The sequence below is a fragment of the Juglans regia genome, chromosome 11, assembly GCF_001411555.2.
Source record: "Juglans regia cultivar Chandler chromosome 11, Walnut 2.0, whole genome shotgun sequence".
Taxonomy (NCBI): domain Eukaryota; kingdom Viridiplantae; phylum Streptophyta; class Magnoliopsida; order Fagales; family Juglandaceae; genus Juglans; species Juglans regia.
The window spans coordinates 669241-681876 of record NC_049911.1 but is presented as its reverse complement, the minus strand read 5'-3'; the positions used below and the strand labels follow the sequence as shown (position 1 = coordinate 681876).

General features: G+C 35.8%; 3 protein-coding genes across 8 annotated transcripts; 1 reads left to right on the top strand and 2 right to left on the bottom strand.

The window, feature by feature from the left end:
* Positions 1-2077: 2077 nt before the first annotated feature.
* LOC109009712 (thiosulfate sulfurtransferase 16, chloroplastic-like) lies at positions 2078-4570 on the bottom strand. 2 transcript variants are annotated; one of them, XM_018990306.2, is made up of 6 exons: positions 4199-4570; positions 3903-4013; positions 3624-3697; positions 3395-3465; positions 3198-3251; positions 2078-2412 (listed from the first exon to the last, which is right to left on the bottom strand). In XM_018990306.2, the coding sequence occupies exons 1-6, from the start codon at positions 4369-4371 to the stop codon at positions 2338-2340; spliced, it is 558 nt and encodes a 185-aa protein (XP_018845851.1). In that variant the 5' UTR covers positions 4372-4570; the 3' UTR covers positions 2078-2337. The 2 variants fall into 2 exon arrangements, with proteins under 2 accessions (XP_018845851.1, XP_018845852.1); XM_018990307.2 differs by lacking the exon at positions 3903-4013 and having other exon boundaries at positions 4199-4524.
* A 2227-nt stretch (positions 4571-6797) lies between these two features.
* Positions 6798-10214, top strand: LOC109009714 (ganglioside-induced differentiation-associated protein 2). 2 transcript variants are annotated; one of them, XM_035682702.1, is made up of 4 exons: positions 6888-7112; positions 7213-7477; positions 7673-7938; positions 9922-10214. In XM_035682702.1, the coding sequence occupies exons 1-3, from the start codon at positions 6983-6985 to the stop codon at positions 7890-7892; spliced, it is 615 nt and encodes a 204-aa protein (XP_035538595.1). In that variant the 5' UTR covers positions 6888-6982; the 3' UTR covers positions 7893-7938; positions 9922-10214. The 2 variants fall into 2 exon arrangements, with proteins under 2 accessions (XP_018845856.1, XP_035538595.1); XM_018990311.2 differs by lacking the exon at positions 9922-10214 and having other exon boundaries at positions 6798-7112; positions 7673-8277.
* A 155-nt stretch (positions 10215-10369) lies between these two features.
* LOC109009713 (UPF0548 protein At2g17695) lies at positions 10370-12636 on the bottom strand. Of its 4 annotated transcripts, none has more exons than XM_018990308.2 (5): positions 12552-12636; positions 12077-12137; positions 11793-11969; positions 11502-11700; positions 10370-10646 (listed from the first exon to the last, which is right to left on the bottom strand). In XM_018990308.2, exons 2-5 carry the CDS (start codon positions 12133-12135, stop codon positions 10458-10460), a joined length of 624 nt encoding a protein of 207 aa, XP_018845853.1. In that variant the 5' UTR covers positions 12136-12137; positions 12552-12636; the 3' UTR covers positions 10370-10457. The 4 variants fall into 4 exon arrangements, with proteins under 4 accessions (XP_018845853.1, XP_018845854.1, XP_035538594.1 ...); XM_018990309.2 differs by having other exon boundaries at positions 12077-12190; positions 12552-12626; XM_035682701.1 differs by lacking the exon at positions 12552-12636 and adding an exon at positions 12391-12544 and having other exon boundaries at positions 11793-11964.

Below are 12636 nucleotides of genomic sequence, written 5' to 3'. Positions count from 1 at the left end.
TCTTCATTTTTTAATGGTGTTGATGAAACTGCACCATTAATTGGCCCTTTGACATTGATGTCTGGTTCTTCTTTAACGATTGCTTCTTTGGTACAATAACTGTTTGGACAAGTCTTGTTATTGGCAGAAATGATCTCTCTATGAAAGCTGCAAAAACTTCTTTGGACTTCCTTGCTCTCGCTTGCTCGAAATGTCTGTCTTACCTGTCCGAGTTTGAATCATCCAACAGTACCAGGTTATATATATAATCCTAATCCATTAATAAGATCTTTGTCCTTAGTGTGTTCTTCCTTCTTTCTAGACAGATTTGAAGTATGGCAAACAAATCAGTAGGTAAAATATGGCAAAAGAAAATGCAGTTGGGTTGGATAAACGTACACGATGTCCCCTGAAAACAGCTTGGATCCTGATGGCTGCAACATCTTCTTTGGTTGACTTGTCCCTTTTATGTACTGACGATAGTAATGATGAAGCTGCTTCATGGGGATCACCTTCAATATCATCCGTGGTTACTTCTTTAGAAATTGCTCTTTCAGTGGAATTGCGTGGACTAGTGTTGCCATCGGGAGAGAGAGCGTCTCTCTGAGATTTTCTGCTAATCAAATTTTGCAACATTCTGTGTCTTTTCTTTTTAAAGCCTGTTGCGCCCATGCTTTCACCTGCTCCAGATGTCCTTACCTGTTCAAGTTTAAATGATAATCAAAACCCAAAGCATATTAATGGAAAGAACAAGAGATGCCCCTAAAAAATATTGATTTGTATGTCGACCTCTGCAATATCTTCATTGGGCGTATCTGCCTTCTGTGAAGAAAACCTTGATGAAGCTGCAATACTAGTAGGAAGAATGCTGTCTCTACTGTCAGATGATCTGCGAAACTTCTTCCGGACCATGTTAAGCCAGTTTTTCGATATCGCCATTAATATTGTTTCTGGTTTCTGCTTCCGTTGCTAAAGCTTGCTCGATTTTATATCATTTTAGCTCAAAACCTTATAGGAAGTGGTCGCAAACGTAGGAAAAGTGCGCTACATGTTTGGAGAGAGAGAGAGAGAGAGAGAGAGAGAGAGAGAGAGTTTCGTTGATGAATATCTGCCAGAAATCTGAGAACGTGGGGGGATGAAGTTCTCTCGGGGCAAGAAATAATATGCCTGCATATTTTAAAGCTTAAAGCTTAAATAATAATAAAGAAAACATCAAACAGAAGTATAAGTGCAAATTTAAGGGTTTTCTTGGGTTGAGATGCTTTGCCATGTTCTACAATTTTTGTACAAAATACCTTCAACCAAACGAAGATAGAATACGGTATACGAATTTCAGAACATTAAATACAGTTTTTTTAACAAAATATCTTCTACCTCGTGAAAATAGAGAACGGTATATCGTCTATTTAAATAAAAATTCTTATAGTCACTTCTTGCGTATTTTTGTACATTTCACTAATGTGATTAACTGCGTCAATTTTTTTTAATGTAAAATAATTTTTTTAATCAATCACATCAATAGAATACGCAAGAAATATAAAAAAATGATTGTATATAACAGAACTCTAACGAAGTCATCTATAGTTTGCTCATACCAAGATCATCTTTCTTCTTCACTGTTAATGGTTTTGATAATAACTTGAGCATCTCCAAATATCACATTTATGAATCCTAGTTCAGAACAAATTTACATAACGCATTACATTCAGCAATTGCAGGTTGGATTATATGTCTTTTGTGTGCACAAAGGGATACCAATATCTCTCCTTCCGAGTCTGAAGATGACTCCAATTTCCATTTTTTTTTTTTTTTGTGTCAATTGCTGCATCCCAGTTGGCCTTGACTGTATTTCTTCCTGGTGTTTTTCCATCTGTGCATATCCCTTACTGCCCACATTTGTATTTTGCCTTTCCTTTTGGATACTCTGGTGAAATTCTTCTAAGTTCTAATCCTTCGCCGGCTGCTGGAGCTACCATACTCGGGCTGCCAAACTGGTTTTCAAAAATTTACATGCATTCTTTTTGGAAGAGATGGATTTCTGCTGTTGTCCACTTCAAAAATTAATAGACGAAGGTTATATAAAGTGGCGCTATGGCAATGGCTGGGCGTAAACTGAGTTGTATAAATATTATTAATCATCTTTACAAGTAGAGGTTTTATTTACAAATTTGACAAGAAAGAAACTTGACCATCTTTTTAATTGAGCTCATGCATCACAATTTCATTCTTATTCTTAGCTCATTTTACACATACATACATTCTCAGTATACTTTTTCTTAACAGGACCTCCTTTGCTTCACTGGTATCGCCTTTGCTCTTCCTTGGATTTATTTCATCAGTAATGTCTACAAGCACATATCACGATTCTGTTGGAAGTCCGATCTGTGTCCAGGCAGCATACCCTCCTGCTATGTCTGTAATGCCACTAAAACCCTGCAGTACAGAAGTTCTTATCAGCCTTACTCAATTCTTTGAGCACAAAGAGTTGCAGAATGAAATCAATTCAAATGTTGGGAGAATGGTGCATCTGTCTCTAGCATTAAAGCTAATCCCTGGACTCTTGAACATTTTAATCACAAAAACCAGTTCATTTACATAAGAACCAATAAAAGAAATTGATGCCATGGAACTTTATGTTCGGTAAATGGTCTATGAAACTAATTAGCTTTCAATGTAATCAAACTTAAAATGATTCTCCATCAAACTACTGCTCAGTTGGGAAATCCCAACTTTCAGGTCCAAATAGTCTCAATTTAATAAATTTGGAAATCATTTTGAAATTGATCAGCAACCTAAAATGAAACAACCACTTTCAATAAACTGTCACATACTTTGATTATGAAAGAAGATTACAGAAATGATTTCAAAATGTCACATACTAAACTGTCACATGCCTTCGGCGGATTTTCTTGCAAAATTAATGTTGCAACTCCAATAAATAATAAGAAAGCCATTTGCAACTTTTATATTCAAAGAAAAAGTGAGTTTATATGTGCATCAATAGCACAATATTATCTTCCCTTTTTTGTTCAAATTTCAATGGTGCATTAAACTTTACCTACACCAGATGCCTTTTGCTGTAAGTTTTCTACAATAATGAGCCACCCTTGAAATATTAATACGTTTGACATTGATATTCAACCTTATTCTTCTTGTTTTCCAACTCCAATAACCATAAATAAATGCTTTAGAACCAAGTTAAAGCTTGGTGTGCTTACAGCAACTAACAGATCAGTGGCAGCCATGAGCGACCTTTTCCCAATTTGGCAACCCTGCAAATCCAGAACACATGTAATGTATTAACCGCTTAAACCAGACTAAAAGAAGCAAATTACTATGTTAAAACCCGAGATCGTTTCAGATTTCAGGCCTCTAGGGGGGAAGAAAAAGAAAGTTTTTAGGAACAGAAACTTACAACAATAATCTCATCATATTTTCCAAAATGTGATGAAACTTCTGCAAGAAAATTGGGATTCTTTGCCATACCTAGTTATACAATCAAAATTACAAGAGAAGAAACATTATCAGGAAGAAGAAAAAGGCAAATAGGTGTATAAGAAAGGAAACTAAATACCATAACTAACTTCCCCATGTAAAATTCCACGAATAAATTAGCATCAAAAGTCAGTGAAGGATAAAAGAACCTGATCCAACTCTGTACATGTAGGGGATGTTAATGGCCCCAGGTGCATGTCCTGCACTGAACTCTTCAGGAGTCCTACATTCCCAATAAAGCAATATCATGCGATATACAGTGATTCAAATGTAGCAATTACATTTCTTGTCTGTCCTAATGATCAGGATATATGGGCCAAGACGAACAAGCTGCTTGCTTTTGAAAGAACACCATGAAAGCACATGCAAAACACAGAGCATATTATATAGACGTATAAGCCCCTCCAGAGAGCCGAAGGGAAAACTACCTGACGTCTAAATACCGGTGTCCAGCTTGCAGTAGCTCGTGAGCCACACGGACCGGCACCGACGTCGGAACTCCGGTGGCCTTCAAGTTCCCTTTCAGAGCACACTTGGGACTTTTTGAGTAGCCCCACGAAAATATTCCATATCAGCAAAAAGCGAGAAATGAATGAACATCGATCATAACCAAAGCATCAAAAACCCGCACGCTCTTAATATAATGCTTATGCTCTGTTTGTTTGTCAAGAAAAGAGAAAACATAATTCACCCATCATATTCATACGTATACATTCATGCATACCTGAAGTTGGTAATGTTTTGCTTACTAGCAAAGCGACATGGCTTCAGATTGGGCGTTAATGGCAATAAACGCCCATGTGAGTACTTTTGATTGGGCTTAAGAGGGCAAAGGATCGGAGGAAGGGAAGAACCAGTGAGGCAGAAAGCAGAGGAAACCAACGACTCAACAACCATTTCTTCTTCTTCTTCTTCTTCTTCTCAATTCAAGGACAGAGTGCTATGTTCTTGGGTCTTCTTTGATCTTTTTTCTATCAATAATTCGAGACTTCAGTACAGGGGATTGTGTTGGGTGTGATATATATTATATGGTAAGGATGGTTACGGTGATTTTTGTTTTTATTTTCCGCTATCTGGTGATAAATGCACAAAACTTGATGACTACGTGATGCTTTGTAAGGATAAGTTTGAACCGCCAAAAAGAAACAAAGTGGGCCCATCCACAGAGCTGCATGTTCCTTATTATATTATCCGCTTCTTTTTTTTTTCTTGGTAACTACGTGTTTTCATTTCCCAATGCATTGTATGGTAGACTGCTCATACACGTGGCAAACCGTCAACTGACCCCACCAAATCATTTTGGGCCAGTAATGGATATGGGCTTATATTGTATTTTGCTAATTGCTTCCTATTATAGATATGGGCTTTCTTGGGCTTAGGGACTATAGAAATCTCTGATCTCTCCCCTTCAATCATTTTCGAAAATTTTATTATTATTTTATATTTTTTACATTTTTTGGTTGTAGAAAGTGATACTATCGGTTTTGTATAAGAGTAGTATTATATGTACTTATAATTTTATTTATGTAAAATACTATTTACAACAGGCTGGATAATCATCGGATAGTCGCCACGTCATAATGAAACGGTGTGTTTTATTTTTGTGTTAAGCGATTCTCTTTAGTAATCAAAGCTACTACAATCTAGACGACCTTTTTTTCAATCGTGGGTTGAGAAATAATAGTATTTGGAACTGTTAGAAATAATAGGTAGGACTGAATCCTCTATCTCACAACGTCACAGCATCACAAGTTGCTGTTGCTCCTCAAGTAGTGCTCCTATTTTCCTTATCTTTATCTTATCTTATCTTTTTTCCTTTTTTTTTCTTTTTTTTTTTTCGTCCTTAGCAAATCAAGACTTTACAGACATAAAATGTTTGGAAATGGGTCCCAAGTAGGCATAAAATAATCATAGAAAACAGAAACAAGAATTGGATATAAAGCTCAAAATAAACAGACATAGCAATAAGGCATCATGATCTCTACGGCATCGATGAAAATTGACCATGGGAGATAACATGTTGATTTGGGACAAGGTATCATGTGACGACAACATCAATACTACTTACACAAACTTATAATGACTGATATTGTTATATAAAATTAAACTATTTCATCTCATCTTATTATTATATATAATTTTTTTAAATTTTTACATAAAATATAATAAATAATTTAATTTTTTTTGTGAAATCACTATTTGTCTAAAAAACTTAAGCTTAAGTTAATGAGAAGAGATAGATTTTATTATTTATTTTATATCTTAACACTCCCCTTCACGTGTGGATTAGACTCCTTCTTAATGTGTAGCCCAACATGTGGAATATTTAATTAAATGTGATAGAGTATATAGTCAGGATTCGAACACAGAACCTCCGCTCTAATACTATGTAAAAACTTTCAAAATATTTGGAGAGTTGCTATCTTATCTTAAACTCAGGTATAGACGTGTATTTATAATGATGTAAATATATTTGTTACAATTGAATTATGAAAGATAAAAACAAAGAAATATATTTGAATTTTAAATTGATTACGTATCTAAACAAACATGTCAAGAATCCTGTGAAATATTAGACTTGGTTTTCGTGTAACTGTTGTGTGAGGAGCTGCTGGTTGTTGTTGTGGATAAGTCTTCAATATTTGAACTGGTCTTTGTGTAATTGCTGTGTGAGGAGCTGTTGGTCGTCGTTGGAGATGATTATCTAATATTTTCAAATTTTAAAATAAAAATTATAATAATATTTTATTTAATTTTTAACAAAATATTTCATTTCATCATCTGAAATACGTAATCAAAGTTCCTACCTTGTTCTTCACGTTTCTTTTTTTTTTTTTTCATATTTGATTGAGCACCTAAGTTCCTACCTTTCCGAAGCAAAAAAAATTGAGTTAGGAAGATTAAACGAAGGCACATAAAAAGAGTTTGCGATGATTCATGACAAAGAAAGTGAGAGCACAACCAACCAAAAATACGTGCTTCCAAGCAATTGCAGGGAAAATGGACACAAGGAACATTCGTACATTGTTGCCGACTTGTATCTCATAATTCATCCAATCTAGACAAAACCTTTTCCAATTATTCTTAAAAATCTCAATTTATTTAATATATTTAAAATTTAAAATTTAAATCTTATAAATTAAATTTTGATATTTAAATAGTGAAAATAAAAGAAGGAGTATACGTAATATATTATAAAAAATTATTAAAATAAATATTGTAAATAAAATAATAAATAAATATAGTATTATAATCAGTTAAAAATTCCGGCGAAAATATTAGGTGTATCCATGGCAGACGTGAATATGGTTTTTCGGTACAAAAAGAAGATGCTTCAGAATATCCCCTCCGATTTTCCGAACCCGGATCTCTATCTCTTTAATTACGCTTGTCCTCTCCTATATCAATATAAATTCTTTCTTTCTTCCTTCCTTCCTCCAACCCAATCCACGTTCTCGGCCTCTCCCCCCTCTCTCCTCTGTTTCTTCCAAAATTCAAAACCAAGAAAATGTGTGCCCACACTTGCCAATCCCAACGACAACAACAGCAACTCATTGAAGAACTGGAGATCTTCAAGATCAAAGGCAGAGACAGACGTGGTCGCAAGATCCTTCGCATTGTTGGAAAATTCTTCCCCTGTAATCCATCTCCTCCCTCTCTCTGTCTTGAATTTTTTCAAATTATCTAATCAAAATCTTGCATTTGAAACATGAGTTTATTTTCGTTTGGTCTCGTTAGGTAGGAGTTTGAGTGTCGACGTGGTGAACAAGCACCTGGAGCAGAAGGTGTATCCGAAATTGGGGAAAAAGGCATTCTCGGTGGTGTACGTGCACACAGGCGTTCAAAGGTGCGAGAATTTTCCCGGAATCTCAGCCCTAAGATCAATCTACGAGGGGATTCCGGTGGACGTGAAGGAGAATCTTGAGGCTGTGTACTTTGTCCACCCGGACTTGCAGGCCAGGCTCTTCCTCGCCACCTTCGGTCGGCTTCTCTTCAGCGGAGGGTGATAACTACGAACTATCCCTATAATGAATAGTATCACGAAAAACCTTAAAACTCATCAAATTGATCAAATTCATTTATTCAATCTTCTGTCCAAATTAGAAGAATTCATCGATAATCATGGAGACAACAACATGAACCTCGACTCGAGTCGCATGCTAATGACGTGGGTTTTGCTTTCTAAAAATGTGGGCAGGCTATACGGGAAGCTGAGGTACGTGAGCAGGCTGGATTTGCTGTGGGAGCACGTGAGGAGGAATGAGATTGAGATCCCGGAGTTCGTGTATGATCATGATGAAGATTTGGAGTACCGTCCGATGATGGATTATGGTTTGGAGAGCGACCATCCTAGGATCTACGGTGCACCCGCCGTGGATTCGCCAGTTCCATTGTACTCCATGAGGTGCATCTCATAAAGAACAGACAGTATGGATGGGCCTTGTGGTCAGCCTTTTTCTCCATGTGAGTGATAGGCTTTTCTTACTTTTTTTCTTTGGGCCTATTTTCTTTTTTCCATAGGGCCTAGTTTTGTTAATTGAGGAAGTTTTCTGGTCGGGTCGGGTGTCTCGGGTCGAGATGTCGGAATAGATGAAAAAGGGAACCTTTTTGAGGTGTGGACGACCCTCAGCTGCCATGCCTGTGGAAGCGACAACCAGAAAAATTACTCCTCAAACATACACTCCGTCACCTTATATATATTTGTTTTTACATAGAGATTCTTTGTGTGGATTGTTGTTGTAACTAATAAGGTTGCTGGAATGAATCAAATTTTGGTGGGTGTTTTCGTTTTTGGCTATCAAATGTGAAAGAAATTGCTGAAGTTATTGAGTTCTATTTAAAAAAAACGACAAAAAAGACAAGCTCGATTTGAAAGAAATTGCTGAAGTTATTGAGTTCTATTAAAAAAAAACGACAAAAAAGACAAGCTCGTTCTCCATAGTTGAGGTCTCGAGAACTCTACGAACAGGTATGGTTGCGCATGTTATTGTTGAAATTGTAATTTTATAATAGTTGTAATATTAGTTGCATTATATGTTAAAATTTAACTTTTATATGAAAGTATATTAATAAGGTCAAATGATTTGTACGTTTTAATTTAACTCATTTACATAATAAATGAGTTTGAGTTGTGTCATATTAATGTATTTTTAATTAATGATTAAACAAGTGAAATAACAAGACCTGTTATTTAAATAAGTTGAGTTAAGATTTGAAAATTTATCACGTTTATCTTAATGAATTGGGTTCGAACTAATCTATATAATCGAATATTTATGACTTGACTTGACATGAACACGATTGGCTACTCCCTAACCATTTTTCGATTTGTGTCATCTTATCTTGTGCGAGCTTGGAAGTATATTATATAAATCATATTATCATTTTATTTTTATTTTATTATATAAGATGTGATACATTTATTATTATTGAATAATTTTTTATCATCCAAGTTTATAGTGATAACATAGATAGTGAAATAAAAATAAGATAATAATGTGATATATAACATTATTCATCTTTTATTAATTAATATGCTTGAAAAAAATCAAATAAATAAAAAATGGGCTATGGGATTTTAGTTTCGATCAATTTCCATTATTCTTCAAAATTTAAAGGGTGAACCGTTTGAAGCAAAGGTTTTGAACAACCCACTAAGCGGATTGCGATTCCGTCGCCAGAGTCGGCGGTTAGTTGGTTTATACTGTATTTTGTTGCTCTGGAATATTTGGAAAAGAAACCTGCTTCCTCCCCCTTCAAGATCTTAAAATTAAAAAAAAAAAAAAAAAAAAACACGAAAACATAATTGGATATGTAACATCGGATGGTCCATTGTCGGTGCACTTCCAAAACCTGATATGAACATCATCATGAACAGTTTTTTCTTCTGTGCATGTGTTCTCTCCGGAGCATGTCTCACGTTACTCCATTTTGGCCTTACCCAACTTGGCTTAGCGTTAAGGTGTACTGCATGCTGTAGTGTCTTTCTTAACTACCCCAATCTTCCTCTCCTTAGTTTTCTCAGGATGGAATCCTATCCTCGAGTCCTATGTATCAATCACGCTGTGTTAATCGGTGATTAGTATATGAGAAATTATATTCCCTTCATATTTATTTAAAAAAAAAATAAATAAATATGAAACTCATACGAAAAAATAAAACTTTTGATAGTGAACTTCATTTTCTTAAAAATAACAAATAGTTTGGTGCATCAAACTGGATACTAATACTCACATAACTTTTTTTATTTCAAAAATAAATAAAAGAATGCCTTACATATAATATTGGTGTACTGTTTGGTAAGCGAAATTGCCTACAATTTTTTTTTTTTTTTTAAATACACAGCGCATAATCCATAACTGCATCTAACATTTAAGCTTGGTTGGGTAATAGTTAACACTCGCAAGCATCTACTTATGAGTCGTGACCTGACTTGGTTTTGCGCAGGGAATTAAAGCAGACTAGCGGGCGTTTGCGATTCCGGAAAGAACATTAATGGGTCAATTTTCATTTTTGGCCAGAATACTGAGGGTCCTTTTCCCTTCTTGTGGTCCAATTTCTCATGGGTACGAACAGTATTGATGGGTTAATTTTCTTTTTTGGATTGGCACTGGGTGTCACGCTATTGACTACTCAGAAGGATACGAAGTTGAATAAGATGTAGAGGGCATTTAGCTGTGTTAATGAAAATGGACTTGCGGACTGAGTCAGGACCTCATCTTCTTTCCCCTTTTATTTGAATGTTTGGTCATGGTCCGAGAATGGTGGTTTTCACCTACTCAACCCCGAACCCGGAGCTGAAAACCAATATCTCATATTAGGAAAAATATCTTCCAAATAAATGGCCAAGATGAAATTTCATCATTCAGTGGATGATTCTCATGATGTATCCATGTAAACAAGATATCATAGTTTGCTGGAAAAGTATAAGAGAAGAAGGGCTGAAAATTTTTTAACATCAGGAGTTTACATTCGCATTCACATTACTGCTGTGAAGCAGTCGAATGTTGCACAACTGCATTGGTAGATTGATGAGCAAAGTACTTTTGCCTTAGTTTTACATATGGATACCCAATAAATGACAAAAAGTGGGCAGGTTTCGATAAGGAAAGTATTTCATACCACACTTGGTTGTTCTCATCCAACTCAATTGAGAAACGTTCTTCCCCAGCCTGTTTGATGACGAAATTCCAAGCCATGTATCAGTAGTTCATCGAATTTAAGCAGATTTAGCATGCTAAAACTTAATTCAAATGTTAAACAAGGTAAAAGAACTACAAGTACATGCCCTCTAATTTTACAAACGAAAGAATATCATACGAAGACATTATACTAAAAAAAAAAAAAAACAAATATCAGGAGTTGAAAAACGAAAACAATAAAAGAAGAGAATATATTAGGATACAGAATGGTGTACATTCACTGAAAAAAATAGTTCAGTTGCAGCAAGTTTGATCACTAGCATGTCAAGATGATGCAGTAAAAATGCAAGTGATGGAACTTTTTTCCTCTTTAAATGCAGAATCTTCAGGACTACAACTACACAAAGTCATGGGCAACTTAGGAACAAACTATGACACCTATAAAATTAGGAAACAGTTATGGTGTAACATAAAATGACGAATGATTCTACCTACAGAAGTAGCAGGGAAATTAAATAGTAATGTATGACAGTCTTAACACAAAGAGATGGTGGATGTGCTATATATGAGCATCAGAGCCAAAAAATGGATAGATAAATGGCTAGATCTTCACTGGAACAATATTAAAGTCATATCACAGGCATCAGCTAGAACTAATCTTCCAAAGAGCCGAGCATTAGAACAGAGAGAGAATGGAGAACTCTTGAAATAAGGGGGCAACATGGTCCAATGACACGGCAACTTAAGAAAATATAAGCTCAAAGTCAGATGGTCCAACCTGAACCTTGATCTCTATTTTCTACAGCTATTGAAGCAGAAAGGTGTCGAAACAACCTTTAAGTTCCCTAGACAATATTGAGGAATAACAAATGAAAAGGCACTAACCAGAAGGTGGCCTTGAAGGGTACCGCTACCAAATCCAAAAGAAGCCAAGGCCTTGTTAGCTTTTCTAGTTTCATGCACATACACAACCTCAAGAGGCATCACGACCCATGGGAGAAACTCCTTGAGGCAAACACAGAATTTGACTCCACTCTGAATGGGAGTCTTGGGATCAACAAATGCCCAATCAAGTCCAAAATGCCTGCGCAAAACATATTTCAGACACAGAATTAGCGTTTCCACCCACAACTTTTCAAGGGTTCTCTACATCTAAAAGACTAATATTCTGCACACCTCCAAGTCTGAAGAGCGCTTTTACCCTTTTCATAAGTCTCTAGACCAGAACCAACTAAGACACGCGCATGGTTTAGTAAGAAACCGTCTTTTGAGAGCTCCTTGTCGTCTTGGAGATAAGACAAGGGCTTAGCAGTAGCTCCTCTGAATTTAGAGTCATAGTTGAATGCACCTGTCCTGGTGATAATAAGCTATTAATCATCATACATTAGTTCAGTTAAAAAAATTAAGGGATGAAAAAGATTTCAATTTCTTTGCTAAAAAGAGAATCCAAGCCTTTATACTTGTTGATGCAGGCCTTCTGTTCTTGAGGAGAGGGCCGATCCCAGCAAAGGAAAACCATCCCTACCAAATATATATCGATAATCTTCAATTGGGTAGCTACCAAAGTGCTAAAACTGAGCAAATGAAAACAAAGTAACGCTATTGAAAAGTAAACATACAGATAGATTCATAAAAGCCGAGTTTTTTACCAGAACGAACTTATATAAATTGAACAAACAAGCTTATGAAAGGAGGCGAATTCAACAAATTTCCAGACAGATTTGCAGTGATTAGATTATTCTGAAAGTAGCAATTAGTAGAGCGAGATAGAAACCTGCGGCGGCTCGAATTTACAGAGTTCGCGAGAAAAAAAAGGGGATAGTTTTACGCCAGAAATACAACAAACAGGAAATCGAATGCGTTTGATAAAGAAACTGCACTCAACATTCATTCTATACGAAATGAAAAGATCAAGATAATGTAAGAAGTTCTAACCTTTTAGCTCGAAGTAGTTGTCGAAGGTTCGGGTAGAGAGAGAGAGAGCGAGAGCGCCGTTGAGTCTTGTGGACAAGGAAGGTCT

Coding starts and splice junctions, on each gene's coding strand:
- LOC109009714 (XM_035682702.1), top strand. CDS start 6,983: ATGTGTGCCCACACTTGCCAATCCCAACGACAACAACAGCAACTCATT. Junction 7,113..7,212: donor TGTTGGAAAATTCTTCCCCT/GTAATCCATCTC, acceptor TGGTCTCGTTAG/GTAGGAGTTTGAGTGTCGAC. Junction 7,478..7,672: donor CGGCTTCTCTTCAGCGGAGG/GTGATAACTACG, acceptor AAATGTGGGCAG/GCTATACGGGAAGCTGAGGT.
- LOC109009713 (XM_035682701.1), bottom strand. CDS start 12,507: ATGAATGTTGAGTGCAGTTTCTTTATCAAACGCATTCGATTTCCTGTT. Junction 12,138..12,390: donor GTAAATTCGAGCCGCCGCAG/GTTTCTATCTCG, acceptor TATATTTGGTAG/GGATGGTTTTCCTTTGCTGG. Junction 11,965..12,076: donor CAGAAGGCCTGCATCAACAA/GTATAAAGGCTT, acceptor TCACCAGGACAG/GTGCATTCAACTATGACTCT.
- LOC109009712 (XM_018990306.2), bottom strand. CDS start 4,371: ATGGTTGTTGAGTCGTTGGTTTCCTCTGCTTTCTGCCTCACTGGTTCT. Junction 3,698..3,902: donor CACCGGTATTTAGACGTCAG/GTAGTTTTCCCT, acceptor TTGGGAATGTAG/GACTCCTGAAGAGTTCAGTG. Junction 2,413..3,197: donor CCACTGATCTGTTAGTTGCT/GTAAGCACACCA, acceptor TCTGTACTGCAG/GGTTTTAGTGGCATTACAGA.